This window comes from Primulina tabacum, chromosome 13 (assembly GCF_025594145.1).
Source record: "Primulina tabacum isolate GXHZ01 chromosome 13, ASM2559414v2, whole genome shotgun sequence".
Taxonomy (NCBI): domain Eukaryota; kingdom Viridiplantae; phylum Streptophyta; class Magnoliopsida; order Lamiales; family Gesneriaceae; genus Primulina; species Primulina tabacum.
Window position 1 is genome coordinate 37847277 of NC_134562.1, and position 26125 is coordinate 37873401.

At 35.1% G+C, this 26125-nt stretch overlaps 2 protein-coding genes, 1 non-coding gene and 1 pseudogene across 3 annotated transcripts; 3 read left to right on the forward strand and 1 right to left on the reverse strand.

Annotated features, from left to right (window-relative positions):
* Positions 1-11773: 11773 nt before the first annotated feature.
* On the forward strand, positions 11774-13373 carry LOC142522501 (glycosyltransferase 6-like; annotated as a pseudogene).
* A 1520-nt stretch (positions 13374-14893) lies between these two features.
* Positions 14894-14967, forward strand: TRNAT-AGU (transfer RNA threonine (anticodon AGU)). Its single transcript has one exon. It is a non-coding gene; the product is annotated as a tRNA-Thr (tRNA).
* Positions 14968-18757: 3790 nt separating this feature from the next.
* LOC142523223 (uncharacterized) lies at positions 18758-20941 on the forward strand. The gene is made up of 4 exons (XM_075626905.1): positions 18758-19047; positions 19545-19695; positions 19893-19963; positions 20401-20941. Exons 1-4 carry the CDS (start codon positions 18841-18843, stop codon positions 20626-20628), a joined length of 657 nt encoding a protein of 218 aa, XP_075483020.1. The 5' UTR covers positions 18758-18840; the 3' UTR covers positions 20629-20941.
* Positions 20942-21841: 900 nt separating this feature from the next.
* LOC142523097 (BTB/POZ domain-containing protein At3g49900) lies at positions 21842-24743 on the reverse strand. The gene is made up of 4 exons (XM_075626744.1): positions 24421-24743; positions 24249-24321; positions 22804-23310; positions 21842-22682 (listed from the first exon to the last, which is right to left on the reverse strand). The coding sequence occupies exons 1-4, from the start codon at positions 24570-24572 to the stop codon at positions 21942-21944; spliced, it is 1473 nt and encodes a 490-aa protein (XP_075482859.1). The 5' UTR covers positions 24573-24743; the 3' UTR covers positions 21842-21941.
* Between the last annotated feature and the right edge of the window lie 1382 nt (positions 24744-26125).

The window sequence follows — 26125 nt, forward strand, 5'->3', positions numbered from 1 at the left end:
ATTATTTCTATGATACATTTGTTCTTTCAATCAGATAGAGGCATTTTAGAGTGCAAAAACCGACCACAAGTCCAAAGGACACCTCTTGGAACATTGGTCCACGAAAAGAAAACATTTTTTTGTTAACAAACACAACTGACATCCCCACGCCACTTTCCGGATACAGGTACCCTCACCGTTCAAAAAACAGACTGAAAATATTGTCAAGTATCGCCCTCGCACCACGTCATGAGTACGGGGTGCTCCCACGCTTCGAAAAAACACACATGGAAAAAATACCAGGTGGAACGGGGGTGCCAAACAGTAGCGTCTTCGCAGTGCTACAGTACGTCACTCAATTTTTTTCCTTTCGAGCCTCGAGTTTTTCTAGTATTTTTCTTTCTTAATCTTCATTCGTTTAGTTTTTCAACAATCTCCCACATAAATGAAATTAATGCATTAACAAACATGCGATTTCAAAAGAGTTTGCGTGAGAATCTACCGCATCAGATAGTTAGCTTATAGCTTTGAACCATTCATAGTAGAATACTATCAGAAGCCACAAATCGAAGGTGGTGTCTTGAACTTCTCGGTGATTCATGTAAAATCAAACAATAGTATTTACACAATAATCGCTATAACATTCCATTTGGTTTTTCAAGTTGTGCCCGTTTTGGCCATGGAACACATCTCAACTCCATAAATATTTCAATGAGGCGGTCCGTCCTCACACTTACATAGGTGATCTCCTTATAAAATTATTTTAACATATTTCGAATTTTCCAATTTAAGGAATCATTAAAAATAGAATTTACCTCCCTACATTGGTAGGTGACAACACTCTTCGTCCTAAGAATGTGAATGGAGGAATTCCCAAGTGCTCTCCCAAGTTTTCATAATTTAGTTATTTCAGTGAATTAGGATTTTGGGATCTCCCGTCTACAATGTTTGGTGTTCAGTATAAAAACTTTGTTTTGTAGGTTTCAACATAATTTTTCTTGACAAGCTATATATTTGATATCTATTTAAAGTATTTGTAAGCGGATCCGCCAAGTTATCATTTGACTTTACATAATCAAAAATGATAGCTCCATCATAGATTAATTGTCAACCAATAGTATGTCTTCAATGAATACGTCCAGAGTTGTTACTATAAATATTGTTTTGTGTCCTTACAATAATAGATTAACTATCACAGTGTATTATTATTACAGACTTGTTTTGTCTAGCAAGGAACATCCTTTAGAAAGTTGTGTAGTTATTAGGCTTTTTCCACGGTTTTGTGTCTAGAGGAATAAACTCATACTATATGGTAAGATCTAACAATGTAATTTCGTTTGGATGACCTCCGAGAGACTCCGCGACCTCCAATAAATCACTTTGATTTCATGCATCAATCAACACTTGCGAGAGGCCAATTTTGTCCTCGGGAATGCTAGGGGAATCTTCCTTTAGGAACCTTGTCAAACTCAAGGTTCTGATATAGAAAAACATATATCTTCTATTGTTATCGTTTAAATTGTGTCACCAAACTTCTCCGGTTTTTCTTCATGTCGCAAAAACATTTGCTGTTGTTAATATGAAAGTCATCTTCAAATTTCAATAATATTCTTAAGCTTTTGGTAAATCTCTGAGGAAAATTTGAAAATAGACAGTTGAGACTCGTGTTGAATATGATTTCCTTAAGAAAGATTTTAATTAATTTTGATAATTTCAATAATCACATATATGAAATAAAAGTCACGCAATTAGATTTATACTTACGTGAATTTGTGTTCAGTCTGTACCATGTGGTGCTTGGACAATACACACTCGGGCTCAGCGGTGGCTGTTTCGCAAAACATTTTCCTATGTATGCACATAATTAAATATGTTAGATCTTGTCTTCCTCCAACAGGCCTCACGCACTGATCAGACACTACTTCATCGTTCTGTACTATAATTTCATATTTGTTCATGAATTATTTATTTTGAAATTATAACACATAATTATATATGGAGTACTGGACCAGCATTAATAATATAATTTTTTTTAATTCATTCACGGTAGACTAGTCTTCCATCGTAAATTTAATATTGGGTCCCTCTAAATGTAAATTTAATTAATGCTGCATCCAATCCCAATTCCCAAATTTAATATATAGCACCATGTCAATTTGACCAGTTGTAATATATAATTTTGTTTGTAATAATTTTAAATTTTATATATCATAAAAAATGACTTAAAAATTATACTTAGTTATTTTTATTAGACACTCAGTGTATTAAGCTATTCATATTACTATAGTAAATGTAAATATGAAAAACGATTTAAGTATTTAAATAATCGAACCCACTTTCAATTTTCCCTTGGAAAAGTAGCCACAATTATAAATCTTCTCTTCATTATTATACATCACTATGGTTGCATATGATATTTGAAACTAATGAATTTTAATTATTGTTTTATTGTTAAAACTAAAATTATAAATTAAATCTTAAATTCATATTTTATTTATTTATAAGTTAGTTACTAAATTTAAAATAGATTTCAAATGTCGGGGTCAATAAATAATTAATTTCAAATATTTTGGTTGATCAGTATTTTTTTATTTTTGTTCATATTTTTTGTTTTGATAATCTTTCTCACTTTTTGACAGGGAAAGGTATTTATATTTCGCGGGGAACGTATATTTCGGATTTTATCAGAAGTTTGATGATAAACCTCGAACTAAAATTCAAGAAAATGTAATAAGATCTCACTTCAACGTAATATCTTTCATTCTCTTTGCCCTCTACGGATCTTGATTATCGTAATTCTGCTGTCTCGATGGAGTCTGAAAGTAACAAGCTTTTCGTTGGGGGAATAACACATGGCACACATGCAACAAATCTGAGAGAGTATTTCAGCAAGTGTGGGGAAGTGAAAAACGCCCAGGTTATGAGAAATCAGGTCACGGGTATGATTCGAGGGTTCGTATTTGTTTCTTTTTCAGACCATTCTTCAATGTAAAGCGCACTGCAGAATGAGGAACACAAAATTCTGGGAAGAAGGGTGAGCAAGTTTTCTCTCTTTTTTTTGGCGGTTTCTTCGGTTTTGTATTCTGACGTATATTTTTTGGATGGCTTTTTTTTTTTTTTTTTTGGTGTTGCGATGTTTTCTGATCTTGGTTAATGTTAAATGGGATATACAGGTTGCCGTTAATATTCCGACTTTCCGAGAGCAATAGAGAAGAAGCCCCTGCGTGAAGTTCGTTAAATGACAGCAATCAAAACAGTTCTCCATTGAAAATCAATAAAATTTTTGTGGGAGGTTTGCCACTAAGTTTAACTAATTTTATGTAAAACATTTTTTTTAATTCCAAAATTATGTATCCTCGCACATTTGGCTCTAATATATATAATCTTGTTCTTGGACATTTCCATTTTTTTAAAATAAAGAGTTTTATTTATTAAATGATTATTATTTTTTATTTTATTTTTATTTAACATAATAGAGTGTGCTTCTAATCTCTATAAATGAGCTCTAACTCACTTCACAACTTGCCTTTATTATTATATAATAGTAATATGATCCGTAAAATGTATATATAACACGAACCCTCTACTTTTTCTTAGCTAGAGATATTTTATATAGTATGAAATAATATATTAATTTATATACAACAGATTGGCCGTTAATTTCATGACGTGGAGTTATTGAATAATGCCGAGAAAAGTATATAAACCAAAAATATAAACAGAAAACGACACTAGTAATAAGTACAATATAAACTATACATATACACATGGGGGGCGGGTAAAACTAATCAAGACTTTGAAAAAGACTCTTTAATTACGAATAATTTAGCCAAAAACAGACCATTTTTACCCCTAACTATATTAAACTAGAGAGAGAGTTGATCTTCCTGCTTGTTTAATGGCGACAATTGATAATTATGGAGCAAATTTTAGTTGATTAACAATTAATTAAGTTATTGCATGGCCATGCAGACAGATTCAGGTTCTGCTGAAGCTGACGGACGAGCAGTACTTGCCGCATGTCCCACAGTCTTTGGCGGAGCATCGCCGATTCGGACTGGATGTATTCGTTCTCCCGGCGGACCAATTGGTTCTGTTGCACCGCTAAACTCAGTCGGTTCATGGTTTTCCGGTTCGCGACCTTAAGCTTGTACACTTGGCTCCTCAGGTTTTCCAAGTGTTTTTGTTTTCGCATACGGGACCGCTGGGCTGACTCTCGGTTCGATATAATGCGTTTATGCTTTCGCTCATCTATGTCCGAGCCAGAGCTCGAGTTTTTAGAAGTGTTTAGATTCGGTTCCGGAGAGCCAGAACCCGGGGTGGTCAGGACTTTGCTGTGTTTTAACGAACGGAAGTCGGAACTCGCCGGTTCCTGGGAAGACGGTGGTGGGGTGACGACAAAAACTGGGTCGTGTGTGTGAAAGACAAATGGCGGAACTGGATCACTCGAACCCCAAGGGAATAAACCGGGTTCGAAAACCGGTAACAGGTTTTCGAACATGGCGGGGAATGTAGATAACATGGGCGAGAAGAGAAGCGGGGAAAAGGGAAGAACGTAAGCGCAGGGAGCCGCTATTTATCAGCTAAGTTAGGGGTAGTTTAGTCATTGAACAGGGTAGCTTTTGAGTCATGAACCACTAATGGTGGGGAAGTATACTTTTAATGGTGCTTACGTCATCGTGTAAGCTTAGTTCTGAAGAAAAACAGGTAAAGCCAGGTGACCGACCGAACATTGTTGGTTTGGTCATGGCTTATGTGTCGATAGATCTGGCTTTTCTTTATTTCTTTATTTCCTTTTGGTTTTGTTGTGTTAAAATTATATCACGAAATGTAAAAATTTGTGTCAAATTTAATTAGCATCGACATGATAGATGTTTTCTAGTTCCTGGTATAAGTATCGTAATTTCAGTGTTTTTTTAAAAGTAAAACAGATGTAAGAAAATAAATAAATAAACTTTTATTTTTTTCGTAATTTTAAAATTTTCAAGCATACATTAAATATGTTAAAAGACAGTAGCACGACAGGCGTACATATAATTTATTTTTGAGTAGGTCTCTTGTGAGACGGTCTCTCGGACATGTATTCGTGAGACAGATCAACCATACACATGTTTACAATAAAAAGTAATTCTTTTGGTGTAAAACAATATTTTTTAATATGTGACTCATATAAAATATATGTCTTACAAAATAGATCTGTAAGACTGTCTCATGAGAGTTTTTTTATTATGATAACTTCAATTATTTATCATATTGGTTTTGATTTGTGTTCTGAATTGAATTTACAATTAATTTTGTTGATCCACTCCTCACGACAATAATAGTACATTATCAAGTCATGTCTTTCATAATTTTACGCTAATGTACTCGAGAGAAATCAAAACAAAATAAAATAGGTGTAATATAAGTTTTTTGTTTGTTTTTAATTCCAAATAAAAAATTCTTTTTATTTACTTATTTATTTCGTTGAGACATCACGAAGAAAAGAGTTTCTAAAGTACATATTTCCTAGTATTTAATTTTAAAGCAAGGCGATTCTTTTTATTATGTGACAATTGGTCCTATATTTTATTATTTTGGATAAAATATTTTTACAAACATCTTGACAACTTTATCGATTAGTATCATTAAATGCATTTAAAACTTCGCAATCACTTTGCATGCACCATACATACATATTATCCGCTAGAAATCATGAAAACAATGAAAAGAAATTAAATGATGATAAATATTTTATGTTTGAACCCATAACATTTCTATTTGGAGAGGTTTATGCTACTATATCATGTACAAGTAGAGTGCCTATTTCTCAATTTCAAACCAAATGCAAAAACTTTTTAACTTGTACCAAAATTATATATACAATTCCATAACCGATTTCAACATATAAAATGGATTTATTGTCACGCCCCATAGTTAGTCGACATCGATGTTATTTAGCAATCACACAATTGAAAACAAACAGCCTCGTAGCAAAGTATAAACCAAAGCCATTTTATATCATAAATTCCAGAAAAATAACGTCTTTACAACCTAATAACCAAAAAACGACAGAATTTAATGCGGAAACATTACAACTGAAATAAAAGCTTAAACTTAAAACTAAAATCTCAAAAAATCTTCATCAGGTCCCCAAAACTAGTCTGACTCTTCTTCCTTGAGTTGTTAATCGGGTTTATCTGGGACGGGATTGTAAGGGGTAAGTGATATGGTCGTCACTCAGCAAGTGAGGGACGTATCGAGCACAATATAACAACATGCATAATTTCGAAAATCATACAACATTTATAACATAATTCATATCACATGCATAACATAGACGAGTCACTTAGATTCCTCTATTTTCTATGGTTTACTGATATCGGTCTCTAATTTTTACTCCTATAAAGGGACGAGGTCATATAACAGTTATAATCTCACCGTGTAATGGCCATAACATGTTATATTAGGATTCTCACTCATATACAGTCGAGTCCTCACAGTGCCTAAACCATATGATAATCAACACAAGAACGAAGTAGAAGAAGAATGTGTATTCGACCGTATATTCAAAAAAGAAACAAAAAAAGCATAACCGAAACTTAATCTTTAAAACAAATCCACTTCATTTGGTTTTGAATACTAAAAACGTGGGTGCACGGCTTCGTGGATTGGATCGCTTCTTGCTTCTTGCTTCTTGCTCGGACAGCACTTCGGCTCACTTTCTAGCCTAATTCTTGGACGAATGCAAGCAGAACTTTGCCTCAACTATGCTGCTGGAATTCCGAATTTTCGCAACTAGGTATTTCGAAAATTGTGGTGTGGAGAATGCTAGGAGTGATGGGCTATTTATAGGTGAAGGAAGTTCGTTTTCATTAATTTTTTTTTCAGTCACTTAGTTTCCCCGAGGTAAGGAGTACTGAGCATTTTTATTTAACAAGCTGCCCATAGTAATTAATGTATCAATTTTCCAAAAATAAAACCATATGTTAGAATACTGTCTTTGATATTCCATATCTACATATTAATATGACAACGTTTTCTCCCATTTCTGGTACTTTTGCGGGACCTTCCAAGTTCCATATTTGATAACATAGATAAGAATTTTACTCGTGGGACGTGTTGCGTTAAAATGAAAGTTTTCAAAAGGTTTTGAAGATAAAATGATATGAAGAAAGACAAATCTACAATATGAAATAAGGTATTTAATTAATTTTTGAACGGCAAAAAAGCTTCAACAAAATGTCAAAAATTAATTATTCTAGAGGATATAAATTTAATAAAATATGAGTAGGTCTCTTTTGGTACGGTCTCACGAATCTTTATTTATGAAACGTGTCAACCATGTCTATATTTACAATAAAAAATATTACTTTTGACATTAAAAAAAAGATATTTTTTCATGGGTGACCAAAACCGAATATTTGTCCCACAGAATTGATTAATGGAATTATTTCACATTAGTTTTTGTGATAAAATATATCGTTATCACATACCCAAAGCTTTTTCATTCTGGCATGTATGATGTAAACCTCTAATTTTGAACAGCATTGCACGTACAATTAAACGTGGAGCATGTACGAAAAAAGTTGGGTTGAATTAATAACCATTACACACACATTCAGAGGAAAACAGATTAGATCGAATCTAAAGGGAAAAAGGAAAGAAAAAGAGAAGAATGGAGATTTATCAGCTTTAAGACTTTCTCTGAACTTCCACTTAATTTGCTCGTCACCACCACCTAGGCGAGAATTTGACACACGCACATTCTTTCGACCAGTTTTTTTTTTTTTTTTTTTTTTTTAAAAAAAAACTTCATTGTTGCAAGTCCAGAAGTCCCAATCGAGTTCGTAAAACATTTCAGACTTTTGATATTTATTAATTATTATTGTGATATATTAATTATTATTATTGTCCATGCAGTCCCTAATTTTGATGTTTTCATATTATACACACACATTTGACACATGCATACATGTCTCTGTGTTTGTGTGTGTGATCAAGTGTAACTTTGTAGGATAATTTGATATCTATCCACATCACTCAGTCAAGCTATCCGATTTTGAATTGTAAACATTTGAACACTCTCTCATTCAGTAAAGTTGTTAAAATTGGGCTCTACCAACAAGCTAATGTTGCTATTTGGACCACAATTCTCACACGTAATATTATAGTAATTAATTTATTGTCTGGTAATTTTGGAGGCTTTCTCTTTACCTTTATTTATTTGTTTAATCTTTTTTTACCTATATTTTTTAGACTCACTTTATACGTACATAGACATAAAAGTTAATGATTTCAATGATCATATGTCTCACTGTAGGAGGCTTATCATCAAATTTACTGCATGTTATGAATTCAAAGTTTAAATTTAAGTGGCATATGCTCATTGTTCTTAAATGTGGTGGGTGGGAGGCGGGCGGTCACCCGACACTTACCCTGTTTTTTGTTTTAAGTCTGAATGTCTATTTTTTTTTTTTTTTTTTTCATCTCCATATTTCTCAAATACTTTATTTGCATCATATTCAAGCATTAGATTCATGAAATTTTCTCTTTTTTTTCTTCAGATACAAATTATTCTTCGTCGTTAAGTTTTATTACAAATAATGAAGAGGTGATAGACAGAAAAGGTATTTGAATAAATGTGAAATAAATACATTACATGCACAAAGCCAATTAGCCCTTCACTAGTGATTAAGACCTAACCCGTTAAGACCAAGTTAGTGGGCCAGATCGGGCGTAACATTTTTCACACACAAAAATTATTGATTATAATTTCAACTCTTAAAATCTCTCTTTTGGTTTGATTTTGTAATTAAATTTGGAGTTAAAAGGCTTTCAAATCCATCATAATAAATTTATTTGGTTTGATTTTAATTTTAGATTCATTTTCTAATTATTTCCTAAAATCATTCGATCCAAATTTATTAAATACTAAATTTAAATGTATTATTTTCCCAGGATTAATCAAAACTTCTCCATTTCATCCAACGTCTAATTATCATGCTAAAATATATAATATCAATATAGTTGTGGGGACCCGGACGCTAATCAGTTCTTAATCGTCATCAGGATCAATTTACTAATCAAGTAATTAGGGTCATAAAATTGATCCTGATGACGATTAAGAACTGATTAGCGTCTGGGTCCCCACAACAGGTGGGCATTACAATAGTGACATTGGCTTTTGTGTGACATTCTATTTGGCGTCATCGTGAATCAAATGGATACATCATACCACGTTAATTGTGATTTTAATGAGAATGCTGAATATCTTCGTCCACTAATATTCCAAAAACATGAATTAGATTTTATTATTATTATTTTCTTCTATATATATAAAAAAAAGACGCCTGATTTTCCCAATCAATCATAGCAATGGACTCAAAATTCCGAATGCAAACATATATTTTCCATAGGTCTTTTCTCCAAAAATCATAATTAGTCAACCGACGACCTTCAAGAAAAGTTAGATAATTATCCGATGAATGAAGCTTCCACACTTGCGTCGTCTCCCATTTTTAAGACTTTTCAAGAAATTAGGGGCTAGGCAAAAACTTGTGTGAGATGGTCTCACATGTCGTATTTTGTGAGACGGATCTCTTATTTGGTCATCCATGAAAAAATATTACTTTGTATGTTAAGAGTATTACTTTTTAATATGAATATCGGTATGATTGACCCGTCTCACAGATAAAGATTCGTAAAACCGTCTCACAAGAGACCTACTCTAGAGACTATCATCATTTCAAATTATCGAACAAATATATACTGTATTCATTTCTTTAAGTTTTCGTTTTATTTTGATTTTAATAATATCGCCTTCATTAAATGAGACGTTTTGATGCAAAACCCTTAAATGCGTACATCCCACGATAATTTTTAACTCACCTATAAAATAGAGAATAACTTTTTTGGTGCAGTAGTTTACGAATTTTAGTTCATTAATTTGTCAAACTTCGAGTTTAGTGTCATACTTTTAACTTCCCATTATTTTGGTCAAATGCCACATATCGCTACGATAAAATATGATTAAGATGCAATTAAAAAAACAAAGTCACTAAAGCAAAACCAAATTTAAAATATTAATGAAACAAAACTCAAAATGAGACAAGTTAGTGGAAAAGAATAATAATTTTCTAAAACATTTTCGACCAATCAAGAGCAAAATGGAACATTAAGTAATGCATCATCTTTCAGTCAACCTTTTCGTGTGTGAATTTGTCAAATGTTTACATTCATAACATTGACTCCACCGTCACACATTAAAATCCAAGTCTCCAACATTACACTTTCCGAGTTCACTCCTTCACATTTTATTAAGTTAGCACCAAAACCACTGGATCTATATAAAATTAACTCCATTCCAAATTTTTTTCCACATACCATCAGCAAACAAACCATTAGATTAGAAAATTAAATGTCTAAAGCTACAGCCACGGTATTGTTCCTAATGGCACTCCTCCTCTTCTCCAGCTCCTCTCTGTCCTCTCCCCCTCTTCATATCGATCAAGAGGAAACCAAACAAGAGGTATGGCATCAAGCTTTTTCACAAAAATAAACTATTTTATTATTTATTCATCCATTATAAGTTAGTAAAACTATGTCTCGATTGGCCTGTATTCGATCCCGTGTCTGTAAATTCCAAATATCTGCATGTAGATGTTTTAGGGGTGTTTGTAACCTTTTAAAAAAGATTTTTGCCCAAAAATTTGTGAAGGAAATCCAATAATCATTTTTTTACAGGTTACAAACACTCTTTTAGTAATATTTTATAGGCATGGCATCAAACTTTTTGTCTAGACATTTTGACCATAAATTTTTTTGGGAAAAATTTAACACTTAAATTTATGTAATTGTTAAGGTACTAGAGGTGGAAAATAGCTGCAAGGGAATTGGAGATGAAGAATGCTTGATGAGGAGGAGTTTGGCTTCTCATCTTGATTACATTTATACCCAACAAAACAAGCCGTGAAGATCAGTTTCAGAAAAATATATAATCTTGTTTCATCATGCTTAAATTACATTACATTATGGTTCGGCTTCTGTATATTGGGGTCGCATAACTTATTTAATAAATTTTTATTATAAAAAGTTCTTTAAAATGTTCCTAAAACGGCTTTTAGAATCAGATATGAGCATTATGAATTTTAATAATATCGTTTGGTTTAACAAATACATCAGGAGTGTTTATGGATATCATGAATAGAGTATTCAAAAATTTTCTAGATAATTTTGTTATTATCTTTATTAATCATATGCTGGTGTATTTGAGATCAAAGCATTTACGATTGGTTTTTCAAACACTTTGAGATTGTCAATTGTATGCTAAATTGTCTAAGCGTGAATTCTAGATGGATATTGTGATATTTTTTAGTCTAATAAAATTGAAGTTTTTATCATTGTATATTGCTTTCTATATATCTTTAGTTGCCACGGCCCGAGACGTGACATAAAGGGTTATAAATTAAACTCGATCCAAACCGTATTGTCTGCTTGCTGAATGTGGTTTTCACACCCTGTCGACATGTACGATGTTGACTTCACATGCCACTACTAAATTGGGCCCATCCCCACGCTTAAACATATCGTTATTTCAGTTTTCAGAATCTAGAAAGCCTTCTTCTAAATTGGCCCAATGGTCTAATAATAACTTAATGTATCCTTCTTAAATAGTTTTATATTCCACGAAAATGTTGAGGCCCAATATATGGTTTTGTGCAAAGCCATTGTCCCAGGTCGAGTTAAGCCCGATTGGACAAGTATTATGCGATTTTTTTAATAAATATCAACGGGCTTAAGTGAAATTTCAGTTCACGCACACTTTAATGGACAGAGATTGTGTATTCTTCATAAAAATCACAATGATTTTACATTCCAAAATGTTTCCTTTGCGTTTTATCATGCCGCAATAGTAAACCATTGAATTAAAGCAAATCCTGCGATCTTTTTTTTCCCCCTGAAATCTTATCCCCTTCTCCAAAATCCCCTCAAAATCAACCTCCAGTCATGGCCAAATCTGTTGTCCAAACAAAACCTTCAAATCTTGGTAAAGATACGTCTTTTTGTATAGCATCTGCGACGGCAATTCTAATGTTCTGTGCCCTGTGGATCTTTACGGACCCGTTCCCAAGTTTTTCCACCTTACTCTCGACACCCAACGGAATAAACTGCACAGACGGTGCTCAAATCCTGAACATGAGTCAAGAAATTACAGAAAAAACATTCTATGATGACCCAAAAGTCGGTTACACCATGGATAGACCTGTGATGGAGTGGGATGAAAAGAGAAGGGAATGGCTAAAGAATCACCCCGTTTTCGGGCCAGGGGTCGAGACCCGTGTGCTCGTCCTGACGGGTTCTCAACCAACTCCGTGTAAAAATCCTGTAGGGGATTATTTGCTTTTAAGGTTATTCAAGAACAAGGTTGATTACTGTAGAATTCATGGCTATGGTGTTTTCTACAACAACGCGATTTTGAATCCAAAAATGCGCTCCTTTTGGGCCAAGATTCCGGTAGTCCGGGCCGCCATGGTGGCCCACCCGGAAGTGGAATGGATCTTTTGGGTCGATTCGGATGCCATTTTCACAGACATGGAGTTCAAGGTTCCACTGGAGAGGTACAAAGATCATAACCTCGTCGTTCATGGCTGGCCCAATTTGATTTACGAGAAGAAGAGCTGGGTTGGAGTGAACGCTGGTATTTTTTTGATTAGAAACTGCCAATGGTCCATGGATTTCTTGGATAAATGGGCAAGCATGGGTCCAAACAGTCCAGATTATAAAACATGGGGCAAAATCTTGAGATCAACCCTGAAAGACAAATTGTTCCCCGAGTCAGATGATCAGTCGGCACTTGTTTATTTACTATTGAAAGAGAAGAAGAAGTGGGGCGACATGATTTACGTAGAAAACGAGTACTTCTTGCATGGATACTGGCGTGAAATCGTCGGGAAACTCGACAGCATTGATGAGAAATACGATGAGGCAGAAAGAAGATCGCCGGAGCTTAGGAGGAGGCACGCGGAAGCGTTGACGGAGATCTTCGGGGCGGCGCGAGCAAGTCACGTGTCGGTGGGGTGGCGTCGGCCTTTTATTACTCATTTTACTGGATGCCAGCCGTGTAGCGGGGAGCATAACCCAGAGTACGGGGAAAATTCTTGCAGAGTGGAGATGGAACGAGCTCTGAATTTCGCAGATAACCAGGTGTTGAGAAATTATGGATTTGGGCACCCAAATGTTAAGGATGGTTCCACCGTTAGGCCAATTGCCGTTTGATTTTCCCGGTGATGAATCCGATTTGCTCATCCGAGACTGGAAATCATGTGATTTGTTATCTTTTTCTTTTAAAAAAAATATATATCGTGTGTAATAAATGCAGAAGTTGTTAAATGTTAGTTTCATCTTTCGACTGATCTTGTCAGATGATTACTTTTTCGTGAAAGAGGAGATATTTCTTCGCACGGTAGCTTCTTCAATCAACTCGAGTTAATTATTAATCATAAGCTACTCTAGTCGATTAATGGCAAAATTGATTATTTTTTAGTTTGCGGTTGAAGATTTGTTGCCAAGTCTTGCTGAAACTTAACTTTTACTTTTAAAAATTTCTATGTTTTACTGATACCATAGTTAATGTCAGTGGGGAAAGAAAAATATATTGATTCTAAATATATTTTATAAATAAGATAATTAGATTCAGGTAATATTTACTATGGCCACCAAACAAGTGTATATTGTAAATATAATTATTTTTGAATTTTACAACTGATTGAGTAAATATAGGATTCATACAGTAAAATGGTTTCAAAACGCGTCAAAAAATCAAAACAGAGCAATAATTATCTTAGAATTCCCTCATATTTAATTAAATATAGAGTACACCAAATAAAACTCGTGAAATTTAAGAAGAATGTGGTCCGAAGCATGGATAGAGACAGTGATGGGTGTCGGCAAGGTATTAAGGATGGGTGCACCAAATTTGATCGTGATCGAAAAGTGAAATTACGCCATTACTTTGAAAAAAGGAATGTAGAGAATGAAGGATACACAAATCCCAGATGCGTTAACCTTTTACTTTCTCGATTGGATTAAAAATCCGTTAATCAGGGAGCGCCTTTGGTACAAGGATAGGATATTGGGATACTTGATTGAAAATTTTGGCCACTAAAGAAGTTCGAATTGGAAGGGGTGTAACGACACACTTTTAACCACAAAGAGAATAAATAAGATTGGAAATGAAAGATATTGTGTGGAGATGATATTGGGGCTGTAGGTAAAAGGGCAACATCGAATGTGACGAAGCATGTGGAGCAGCTGCAATTGTCACATAAAAATGGAGGGAAGGTTTGAGTGAGTGAACGGCGGTGATTCAATGCGCATTAATATCGGTGGTGTTAATGGGGACCGCTGATTGATTCTGGCATCTTGTCGTCGGCTTTGGGAAGAGTGAAAGAGAGCATTAACATTTTTTACTACTGCTGCACATCATGATTTTCATTCGATAAAGAAATCAGATTTATGAGTATTAGGCAAACAATCATATATTTCATCGACTCGATTGATCGGGATGTTTAATTCAGTTTCTTTTGTTGATAATTAAAGTAGAAATTAAATGTTTATGTTACTTAAAAAGTAATAGTTTGCCTGAATATTAATCAAGTGATGCAACATCTTTTAAAAGTATTTAGCACTACTTCGATTTGCCCCCAAAGAAATGGGAAAACGTTGTCATAGTAATGAAGTATCATCCCGCAAAGCCAGTGTGGTCGTTTGAAAGAAATTATAACAAGTAAATGACAATAAATTAATGAAAGCGAAACAACATAGTGGGAGTGGATCCCAACAAAAATCACCTTAGGCCTAGCATTTCTTGCTACACGTGATACACATGCTAGTTTTTCTATATATTAAAAAAGTGAATAAAGTTGTACGCCAAGCTCTCGTAGCTCAGTTGGTTAGAGCACCCGTTTAGTAAGCGGGAGGTCTTGAGTTCGACTCTCAACGAGAGCAACTTTCATTGTTTTGTTTTTGTTTTCTGGCAGTTCAGTTCTTCTAGGGGTTTCAAACGCTATGCCGATTGCCGAACAACGTAAAAGGTTTTGTGTAATTTTCCGACAAAGCAAATTTATTTCAATGTCATCTTCACTGGGTTGAAAGCTATGGCCGCTGCAACTCCATCACCTTTGTTTCTATGGCTTCTGCTCGTGTTACCTTCGGTCTTTCCTTCGATCAGCTCCGCCGCGGAATTTTCTTTAGGTAGACCTCTTGCATCTGCTAGGTTTCTAATTATTTTCATTCCACGATTTTTTTCTTTTTTTTAAGTAGCTCTTCCGTGAGAAGTAAGATATTCGACACCAGTAAGCTAGCTGTTAGAGTTGGGACTTTAAACTGAAAAATAAATATTGTGGTTACAGATTGAAGTGTGACAATATTGATCGATTTAGTTTCAAGTTTTGTTTTTGTGGTTTGTGATTCTAGGGTTGTGTAGTGCGAAGATGGTCTTTTTGCAAGTTATTAATTTTCTTTTCGGAAGTAGGGCTTACTATCTTCCCATAATTTACATAATTGAGCACTCGAATTCTCGATATATAAGGCCTTCTAACAATGAGATATATAATTCGACCCATCAACCTTCTATATTCACCAGCATCGTCCAATAATGGATCATTAATAGTGTTTTTCCCTGCACTGCCATCAAACTCCTTCGAAGTGAGCTTAGTGTTTTGATCCATTGGAGTGTCACAAATTTTAGCTCATGCTAAACCTACATCCGATACAAGTTCCAGAGCGTTTTTTTTTGTTCAAACATACCACATCTTTGGATCGAGCAACCTCTATACCAAGAAAGTATTTCAATATCCCCAAGTCCTTAATCTTGATACACTTATGCAAATGCTTCTTCAATGCTTCGATTGAGATCTGATGATTATATGTGATCACTATATCATCTACATAGACCAATAATACAATAATAAAACTTTGCTCTTTCTTGACAAACATTGAATGGCAATGCTTGGATTGTGAAAAACCAGCCCCTTTCATGATGGATGCAAATTTAATGTTCCATTGTCTCGATGCTTGTTTAGACCATATAAAGATTTCATCAATTTACACTCCTTAATGCCTTCAAACTTCCCCTTTTCTTCGAAGTCCCTTGCAATCCTCCCCATGTCTTCGAAGACCCTGAGATAACACCATAAAAATTTCCTCATCAGGATCCCCTTGAAGAAAAGCATTTGTGACATCCATTTGGTATAAAGGTCAATGTAACATGACAGCAACAATAAGAAGACATCTCACAGTACTGATCTTGGCTACTGGAGAAAATGTGTCATGGAAGTCTACCCCATAAAGTTGAGTATAGCCCTTGGCAACAAGTCGGGCCTTATAACGATCTACACTACAAGCGGGATTATGTTTAATCTCGTAAACCCATTTATTCCCAATAAGAACCTTATCCAATGACAAATCAACTATCTCCTATGCATAATTATTGGTTAGTGGTTGTGGCTGTGGCGGTGGCTGTGAAGGTGGTAAGAGATCAATAATGGGTGTGTCCATAAGTGTGTGTATGGGTGGAAAGATGGACTCACAATGGGAAGTATGCAATAATGGAAAATTGGTTTCATGAAACACAACATCTCGGAAGACAAGAATTCTTTTTGTGATTAAATCCTAGACTTTATACCTTTTTTGAGAATTGTAGTATCCAAGAAAAACACAAGCGCAACAAATTTATCCCTCTTAGGCAATGTGGAAACATAGCAAAGACAACCGAAGACTCGGAGGTGAGAGTAAGAAGGAGGAGCACTGAACAAGGCTTCAAAAGGTGTTTTTTGGATAAAAGAGGTGTCGGAGTACGATTGATGAGGTAAGCTGCGGTGATGACACAATCACCCCAGTTTTTATCAGATAGAGATGCCTGAAACTTTAAGGAGCGAGCAACATCGAGAATATGACGGTGTTTACGCTCCACAAAACCATTTTGTTGGGGGTATAAGGACATGAACTTTGATGAATAATACCCAAAGCATGAAACATATATGTGCATTCATGTTGGAATAATTTCATCGCGTTGTCTGTCCTAATGACTTTGACAGTAGCGGAAAATTGAGTTTGAATGAGGGCTAGAAATCTCTTAATTACAGAAAGAACATCTAGCTTGGAGTGCATTAAGTACACCCATGTTGCTCTTGTGTAGTCATCTACGATGGTAAGAAAATATTGTTCCCCATTGTATGTGTGTGTATGGCATATGAAAATTGTTGGTTCATCAGCTCTGAAAAATGGATCTACTCCTCGAGAATGATAGTCTGCTGCTATCAGGCAGAACACACAAATAGGATATAATTCCATCACACCTATCTTCGTGTACAGGACATTTACATAGTGAGCAACATAGTTTACCATGACGCCCAAGGTACATAGAATGCCTTATCCTGTCAAAGTCTCAAAGACTAGCTAGGTAAGAAGAAAATGAAAACAGACCGAGAACTTGGATCAGAACTATATGCGCTCTCTCTTATGCTTGCAACTCCTTCCATGATGTTCTTGGATGTTCTAAAAGAGTCAAACGTAAGAAAAAAGAAAACAATTATGAATTACCTCATATGCAACAAGAACAATGGCATCCCTAATCACAGAACCAACTCACAAACATTACAATGACTGAACATGAAAACCAGAAAACAGAGTCACAGACCATATTCTTCAACTTGTTTAAGTGAATGAAAGCGTATCCCGAAGTGGGAGTATGAGTGGTCGAAATTTTTATGGCAATAGACCAGTTTCATGATCCAAATTATCAAAGCCGTTAATGTATTACCGTCTCAAGAGGAAAGAAGAACCAAGATTCAATATTTAGCAACCGAAAAAACTCAATATGTATTCCATAAAATTTTGATTTGCTTTATGAAATGTAATCCTCGATCTCATTCTACATTAGCAGAACAACAAAGTTGGCACCTTTATGCCTAAACTTCAAATGATATCGTTTTACTTCATTCCAATACCACAGTGGCACCAACTTCTTTGAGCTTCTCCAAAATCTTCTCAGCCTCCTCTTCAGAAACCCGCTTCTTAACCAGCACCGGAGACTTCTCCACCAAATCCTTAGCCTCTTGAAGACCCAAATCAGTAAACAACCCTCTTATCTCCTAAATCACCTTAAGCTTTGTCGCAGGGTCGAATTTCTCCAATTTCGCATCGAATGTTGTTTTCTCTTTAGCGGTATTAGTGGCGGACGATGATCCACCAGCGGCCGCCGAAGGGGACTGCAATACGGCTGCGGATGGCAAAGAGAAAGGAAGAAGAAACAGATTTGGGTTGGATCAAATCTTTAGCTAATCACAAGTAACAAAATAAATATCCAAATTGTATTTCGCATTGTAGATGGATATACGATGGTTGGGCAATGGAAGTCATGTATGCATCGTTTACCTTGAGAGTTTCTCAAAGATTTTTATGGGAAATTCCACATCTTTCATTAAAACATAGTAGGATTTCACGTACATAACTCGAATTAGACCACGATATTGATATCACTTGTATAATAGAAGACATGTATGTCTCTACAATTTATGATATTATCTATTTTAAATCTAAACACTCGGGAATTTGTTTTTTTCTTTACCTAAAAGATCCCATATAAGGTGATAAACAACAATTTCTACTTCATATACCCATTTTGTATTTTTAATTAATAGGAATACACTCTTATTAAAAGAAAATTAATAATAATACATTTATTTATTTATACAAAAAATAAATTATAAACGTAAATTTTAGTGCGATATAAGTATTAAAACAAATTCGCTATTTGTCGAATTGCTGAGGCTGCGCCGCTGAATAATTGAAAGAGGAGCAAAGGGACTAAACCGCAGGATGGGCAACAGTCGGAGAAGCAGCAGCAGTGGAGAGGAAGACGGAGACGCCGAGTGGAGGGCCGCCATAGATTCTGTAGCTGCCGTCGCCACCTTTAGCAAACCAAAATCCCGCAGTGTTCTTACATCCTTCGACCGCCTAGAGACTTATGAAGACGAAGAACAAGGAATTCGCAAACCCCAAAAGATCAAACACTACCAAATAAAGGTATCACTTTGATCACACCGATGCATCAAATATTACTTTGCGGAAGATAAAAGGAAAAATTGAAGTTCGATATAGCACGCACCCCAGTTGCGCTACAATGTCAGGAGTATCACTAAGCTGAGTTACGTTCACCTCTTAATTTGACGCTACAGTGAGCAAGAAATGCCAAAAATAGCATTTTTATGAGTTTTTTAAATCATTGCCTAATTTTAAAGAGGATGCCGTTCAAGTGTTTGATTTCTGTTTTGGTTCTGTTAGGATGGACATTAACCGTTAATTTCCTTCAGTGTTTGCGACTGGAAAGCTATAGTAGTATGGGCAAGATCTTCGTGCATAATTTAGTTAAAAATAGTACATTTGGTAGTGTTTGAATATTGTAGTCATCTATATAATTATACCATGGAACCCTTACAAATGCATCGTTAGGGCGTGCTAAATTGCATAATTCTCTTTATATAATTATGCCGTTGGCCTCTCTTTGTCTATCTTTGCTACAGGCGCGAAAGTTACTGGATGAGATATTAGATAAGACTCTGGAAGTGGTGCCATATACAAATCATAATACTCTGGACAAAACTTCCACTCCGAATGATGGTGGAGTTCGACTTTTTAAACACGCTCCTCCTGGGATAGTTTTTGATCACATAGGTAAGGAGTCATCTGATGATAAATTTTTCCATCGATTTATGTGCGTGTTACATTAAAGTACCTTGAATTTGTCTGCCTAGAGATGCTTACCAAGTAATCTTTGAAGTGCACTCCGTGAGCATTTTCTCTTCAGAATTGTAAATTGTTTTTGTCATTGTTGATTCTTGTTTGATGTTGGAAGTTTTTTATGTGACCAGATGAGCTTCATGGACCCAAAAAAAAACCAAAAATTCTCCCCGGAGAAGAGCTCAGTGAAAAATCAAAGAAGGTGAGCATTTCTCTGGTTTTGGCTACAATTTTAAGAAGTCACTTCCCCCAAAAGTTTGAGCTCAATAGAAATGTTGACAACAAAAGGTTTTTATTTTAACATGCCTCCTCACGTGTAGATCTGGAACAGAAAAAATTTATGTCCATGATAATTATCCAATGTATACAAGTTCATGTGGTTTAGTATTGGGTAACAAAGGCCCATTAAATTATCCTTAATACCATCTTAATCAAATATGAAGGGGATTGTGCACTAGGAGTCACGAACTTTTACATCCTAGAGTTTGTATATTTGTTTGGAATCATTTTTTCCCGAAAGCTCAAACTTTTGGGAGGTGGTGAAAACAATTAATTGATGCTTTACAATGATTAACAGTCCAACTCCAGGTGAAATTTTTTTATTTTATTTGGACTATGTTTTTTCATAATTTTTCGTAGTTCAAGAAACAACTTCAATCGGTTGTTGTCGATGGGGCTGATATTGTTATCGCATCAAGGGTTGCATGCCAGAAGTCGTTGGCTAAATTTGAAGCTAGAGAAGCAGCAGCTAAGGCAGCCGTAGAGAGAGAGGAAGAACGGGTGGCAGAGCTGAAAAGGATTAGAGGAGAAAGATGGCTTCCTTCAGTAGCCAGGGATATGAGAGTGAACCCCCAAAATGGGAGATAATGTACTTTAATAGTTGCAGTACCTAGTCCATGTTCAAGATTTTTCCTAACCAGGTTTTGGAATGAGAAAAGAATGTTGAAGCTTATCCCAGGGTAAAGTTTGGTTTAAGTATTGTTGTAATTCATTAAAACAACACACGCTTTCATGATTGTCGAGTTGATGCATCATGCAACTATTAAAGTTATACATAATGTAAATGAGAGACCATTTGTGATGAGTTTCTCATTTAGGATAAAGCTGAATAAAGGTGAAGAGAGTCATGGGATATAAGCTTTTTCCACGTTATATGCAACTGATGCTTCTCCTGATGATTCATCACATTCACCTCCATCCTAATTGCAGATGTTGAGTGTTGAATAGCTCAGGTCCATATTCTTTTCCTTTCGCTCTTTCCCCGTTCTGAGCATTCGAAAATCGTGGCTTAGTTGGTAGATTAAGATGTAGAGTCTTTTCCACGGCGGGGTTGGTAATCATGCTGGTGGATGGTTTGGAGCGAGGCATGGGAAATATAGGTAGATAGCAAGACTGCTGTTCTACTGTCATCCATGCTCGGAGCTCCTTTGCTATCGCTGTTATGGTTCGTGATCTCACTATTGATTGAAGTGGAATTAATGTCGAATTTCTTTGATATTCTCTCGTTCTAAACTCAAATAAGCACTCTGAATAAGGACCTGTTGATGGATGATATTTATTAAAAAAATATCTCCAAATTTGTGTTATATTGTATATAATTTTATATATCATGAGACTAAGCCTCTCGATTTAGTGAAATGAGCCATTAAAAAAAGGTAAAAAAATTTGTGGGATAGGCCTGAAAAAAGGTTTTTTTTATTATTAATTTAAAAATAAAAAATTATTTCAAAAATAATTTTAAAAAATAATAATTTGCAAAAATACTTTAATCCGCGCTTACAAAGCGCCGACGCTCCACGTGGACGAAGTATGTCCAATGATTTGCATAGAATGAAAGGGCCGTAGACATGATTGTTAATTGTGTAATCAATCACATGATCATGATTAGTGAGTCACACGTATCATTTTCGATAATAATAGCATGATTCAAGAACGAACGACGAAACTGACAGACTGACAGACATATCTGACAGCATCTCCTGTTCAAGAATTTAGTGGAGAAAGCGACACTCCTTCGCAATTTGCTGCTTGAGCATTGCAGAGATGCACTCATGCATTTACTTGAACTAATTAAACGTCATTGGGACAAATCAAACCGTTCATTCAACTCAAATAAACAAATACCGTTTAAGGTTTATGCACACTGGATTCAAACGGCTTGGTCTAAATTTGACAGATTCTTACATCGAAGAATTGGAACGAGAACGCCTGTGAAAAGCTTGATCCTTTCTTATGATAATAATTTCGTCATTTCCATCATCTCCCTTACCTGAATTTTCAACATTTGGAGATCCTTTAGTGTCACGCTTCTTCTTTGAAACCAAACTTTGTAACCGAAACGCACTCTTCAATCCATGCATTAATCTCCGACCCAGATTCTTTTCAACACTTCGAGCCCCCTCAAACGACTCCTCTGATGAAGAAGAGCCTTCTGCCCCGATTCTATTCCCGATATTTAGGACACTTGAAGCAGAAATGGAGCCAATCTGTCCCCTATCCACCTTGTTTCCCTCCGAGCTGAAACGAAAGCTTGCAGACCGACCCGAATTAATAATATTAGTATTCTCCACTTCACTCAACAGTTTCCTCATGCCACTCAGCTCTTTCTCCAACGACTGGATTCTCGAATTTGTCGTGGTTACTACGTTCTTGAGCTGAGTCGCTTGGCGGAGTGCCGCATCGCGCTTAAGTATGGCACCGAGTGTGACTGGGTCTTTCGGTTGGTGATTTTTGTCGGATTGGTTGGACAAGATGGAGCGCCGAGTGTTCAGCTGCTCGACGAACATGGCCTGGACGACGAATCTGAGCGGCATTCTGGGATTCTGGACTGCGTGCATGAGGATTCGGTGGGATAAGATGCTGCAGTCTATGTAGTTGCACATTCGGGTTTTCTGGTCCTCCGATACAGTTCTATCCTTCTCCTGCGTAATTCACAGAAGGATCGGACTTGACATACAATAATGAAATTTGTTCCAAAGATGGTTCCCTCTGTTTGAATTAGAATCAAAATTATTTCTAATCATGAATTTATCTTAATTGTACCTTCATATAAAGGTCAATGATTGTGTAAAGAAGATCGTGACTCTCAGTCAAGCGTTGACTCATGGACTCCAAAATCAACTGCAAATCCTCAACACGCAAGCTCATGACGTCGTCCAAACATTCCCCTTCACCGATCAAACTCAACGCCTCGATGCATCTGCTGACAAGAGCCGCCGTCATCTCCGCCTCCGGAAGCAGCGGAAAGCATGACCGCAACACAATGGATGCGTACCCCTTGTTAACGGCAACAGCACGGCAGAAATAGGCTTCCGTTTTCTGCTGCAAATTCTCGTCCCTCGGGCCACAAACCTCCGTCATCTCCAGCAACTCCGCGGCAATACGGAGTGCGGCGACGTTGAACGGCGTTATGGAAATGTAAGATCCGTTGCAGAAGTCTGTTATCAAGGCGAAGGTTGCGGACGTTATGTTCAACGGCGGGTTGAGGGTTATTTCCGTCAATTTGGTGAGCTGCCGTTTCAAGTAGCCACTCCTCAGTATCAAGACTTGCTGCCATCGAGGAAATAAGAGTTAAATGCCGCATTTTCTTTGAAAAACACAATTCATGGCACATTATTTTATTTCAATTCACAAGGGGTTCTTTATTGATTTATACAAGGTTAATCTATTTTATCTTAAATTAATTAATATCTAATTTTACATAAATTTAATCTAACTAAACAATTTGATTAGGCTCTTACGAGAGAGTCTCACGAATCTTTATCTGTGAGAAAGGTCAATCATACGGATATTCACAATAAAAAGTAATACTCTTAGTATAAAAAGTAATTTTTTCATGGATAACCTAAATAAGATATTTGTCTCCCAAAATACGACACGTGAGACCGTCTCACATAAGTTTTTGCCTAAATCATGTCAGATGATGACATATAAATTCATCGCAGTTGTTCAAAAGTTTTTGAATTTCAAATTTTAAATAAAAAAATTTCTATTGGTTTTAGCTTATTTATTGATCATCATCCTATAGTATATAACTTTTCATCCCAAATTCAAATAAATCCATCTAAACACAACTTCAAAAAATCAAATCGAAACATTGTTAATTGGTGGATATGTAATAAAGTCTCTTGTTTTAAAAAAATAAAACACAGATTTACCTATATATTAAAATAATCGAACATTAGTAGTTTCATGTTAAATTATTTTAATCTAGCCAAATCTGTGCATAACCTACCCACTTTTTCTTTGAAAAATTAAATATATTTACTCAAAAATATGGAGAATATTCCGGTGGAAGCATTTCCTGCAAAATTTATTGTATTCACAAACACTTTAAACCTAGTAATTTCCAGCTTCGTGTCTCTTACAAAACATCATATATGCTTTTATCGAGAAACATGTAATATATAGACGGAAAATGAATTGAGAGACTGAATATAGAAAAATAGTAAATTGAAGTGGGGGAAAATAAGCGACCAAAAACAAACCTTGTGGAGGCGGAAACAGGAATCCTGGACATGTATAACTACATCCGGATGCTGATTCACCCTTCCAAATGAACTGAGCCAAAACCCAAAAAATTAAAAAGAAAATCATTGAAAATTGAGGATCAAGAAGTGGGAGATGATTTATTTTCGTTGTTTTGAATTTGTTTATCACCTGCAGGGTTTCTGGGTAGAAACATGTAGAAGAGGCGAAGGGGTTGATTTCTGGGATGGAACAGTAGAAGCTGCATCGTCATCTTCATCTTCTTCTTCATATATAGTTCCCACAATTCCCAGTTCATTCCAACCTTTCAACCCCGCTTCCATTGTTACCGTTGAAGAATACTTTCATAAAATATAGGGATTTTTTATTTGTCCTCAAAAACGTTTGGTTGAAGGGTTTATGAGAGAGGGTGAAGAAGATGTTGAACACCTTGTTTGGCTTAGATTAGGGAGATTGGGTTGGTGCAATGAATGGTAAGAATCATAAATGCTGCATTTTGTGTATTAGTGTATACACATATATTTGTAGGGGGAGAGTTAAATATAGTAACGTAATAGTATGTATATATGTATATATTATATGCAAGGACTCGAACGCCATTCACTGTTTTGCTAAAATATATATATATATATATAGATACACACACACACATATATACTTATATATAATATAATGGTGAAAAGGGGGGAAAGAGTATGATTTTTCACAAGAGGCCATCCATTTTGGAAGATTTTTCTCTAGTTATACATGAGGATAAATTTATTGATAGAATAGTTTTGAATTTACTTTTTAAATCATTTATCTGTGTGTGTGTGTTGTGATATGATGCATAAAATAAATAAGTTTAAGCTTTTATTTTTCAGTTAATTTTAATTTAAAAGCACGTATATTTTTGGCATACATCATTCAAAAACTAATATACTTGTTAGTTTACTCTCGGTTCTCTGTTTCTTTTTTTTCAAATATAAATATTTCTCATTTTTTATCATTAACCACGGCATCAAATTTCAAATATAGAATTTTACATCGTATCGTACCAGATATTAAAAATATTTATATTAATATTGTAAAGATAATAAATTTAAATAAAAGAGTGACTTTGACATTAAATGTCGAAAACACAAGTGGCCGGTGAATTATGACAATTACTTGTGCAACAGTAGCAATCACGCATCCAAATTTAAGGGCATATAAATACTTTCCTCGACTTTATTTCGAGTCATTCATTTTCTTAGAAGAAAGTGTTATTTTTTATTTTAAAAAATAAATAAATACAATTTCGTCGAAAATTTTCGACTAGTCGTTTTCTCCAACGGATGAGGCATATCTATAATGCAGCGTAAATGAGAAGTCGCGAGCATTGCATTTAAGACATGTGCCAATCTTTTATTGGACTTTTCTTAATAAATACATATATATACATATTTTATAGATAATGATAATTTTACCATGAATATATTATATAGATGTTAAAGCAGCATGCGCATCTTCTAAAAATAGGTTCAATGTCTTTGAGTTGTACATTATTAATTGTTTTCTTCTATTTTAATTTGAATAAAATGAACATGGCCGGTAACAATATAAAATAGAATGTATTTCAAATGACTTTGTCACTATATAAACTTGAAATTCATCTTAATCAATATGAAATATTATATAAAAATTTAAGAAGTGAATTTGAAATTTATAATATTATTTTTTAAACACAAAAATACATTTAAATACATTTAAAAATTCATCGACTCGACGACTTCTATGCAACCTAAATTAATTTCAAACATAAAAACAAACCTACAACCTGACATCATGATATGAAAACAACTTAAGACAATAAGAACGGGAGTAAGGTAATGCCTAAGAGGTAGAGTCGTCTAGA

Bases quoted from the DNA above. Each gene is read 5' to 3' on its own strand.
- LOC142523223 (XM_075626905.1), top strand. From the start codon at position 18,841: ATGGGCAACAGTCGGAGAAGCAGCAGCAGTGGAGAGGAAGACGGAGAC. The intron at 19,696-19,892 runs GTAAGGAGTCAT...TTATGTGACCAG, and splicing joins GATAGTTTTTGATCACATAG to ATGAGCTTCATGGACCCAAA. The intron at 19,964-20,400 runs GTGAGCATTTCT...AATTTTTCGTAG, and splicing joins TCAGTGAAAAATCAAAGAAG to TTCAAGAAACAACTTCAATC.
- LOC142523097 (XM_075626744.1), bottom strand. From the start codon at position 24,572: ATGGAAGCGGGGTTGAAAGGTTGGAATGAACTGGGAATTGTGGGAACT. The intron at 24,322-24,420 runs GTGATAAACAAA...GTTTTGGCTCAG, and splicing joins TCTACCCAGAAACCCTGCAG to TTCATTTGGAAGGGTGAATC. The intron at 23,311-24,248 runs GTTTGTTTTTGG...CCTCGATGGCAG, and splicing joins CCTGTTTCCGCCTCCACAAG to CAAGTCTTGATACTGAGGAG.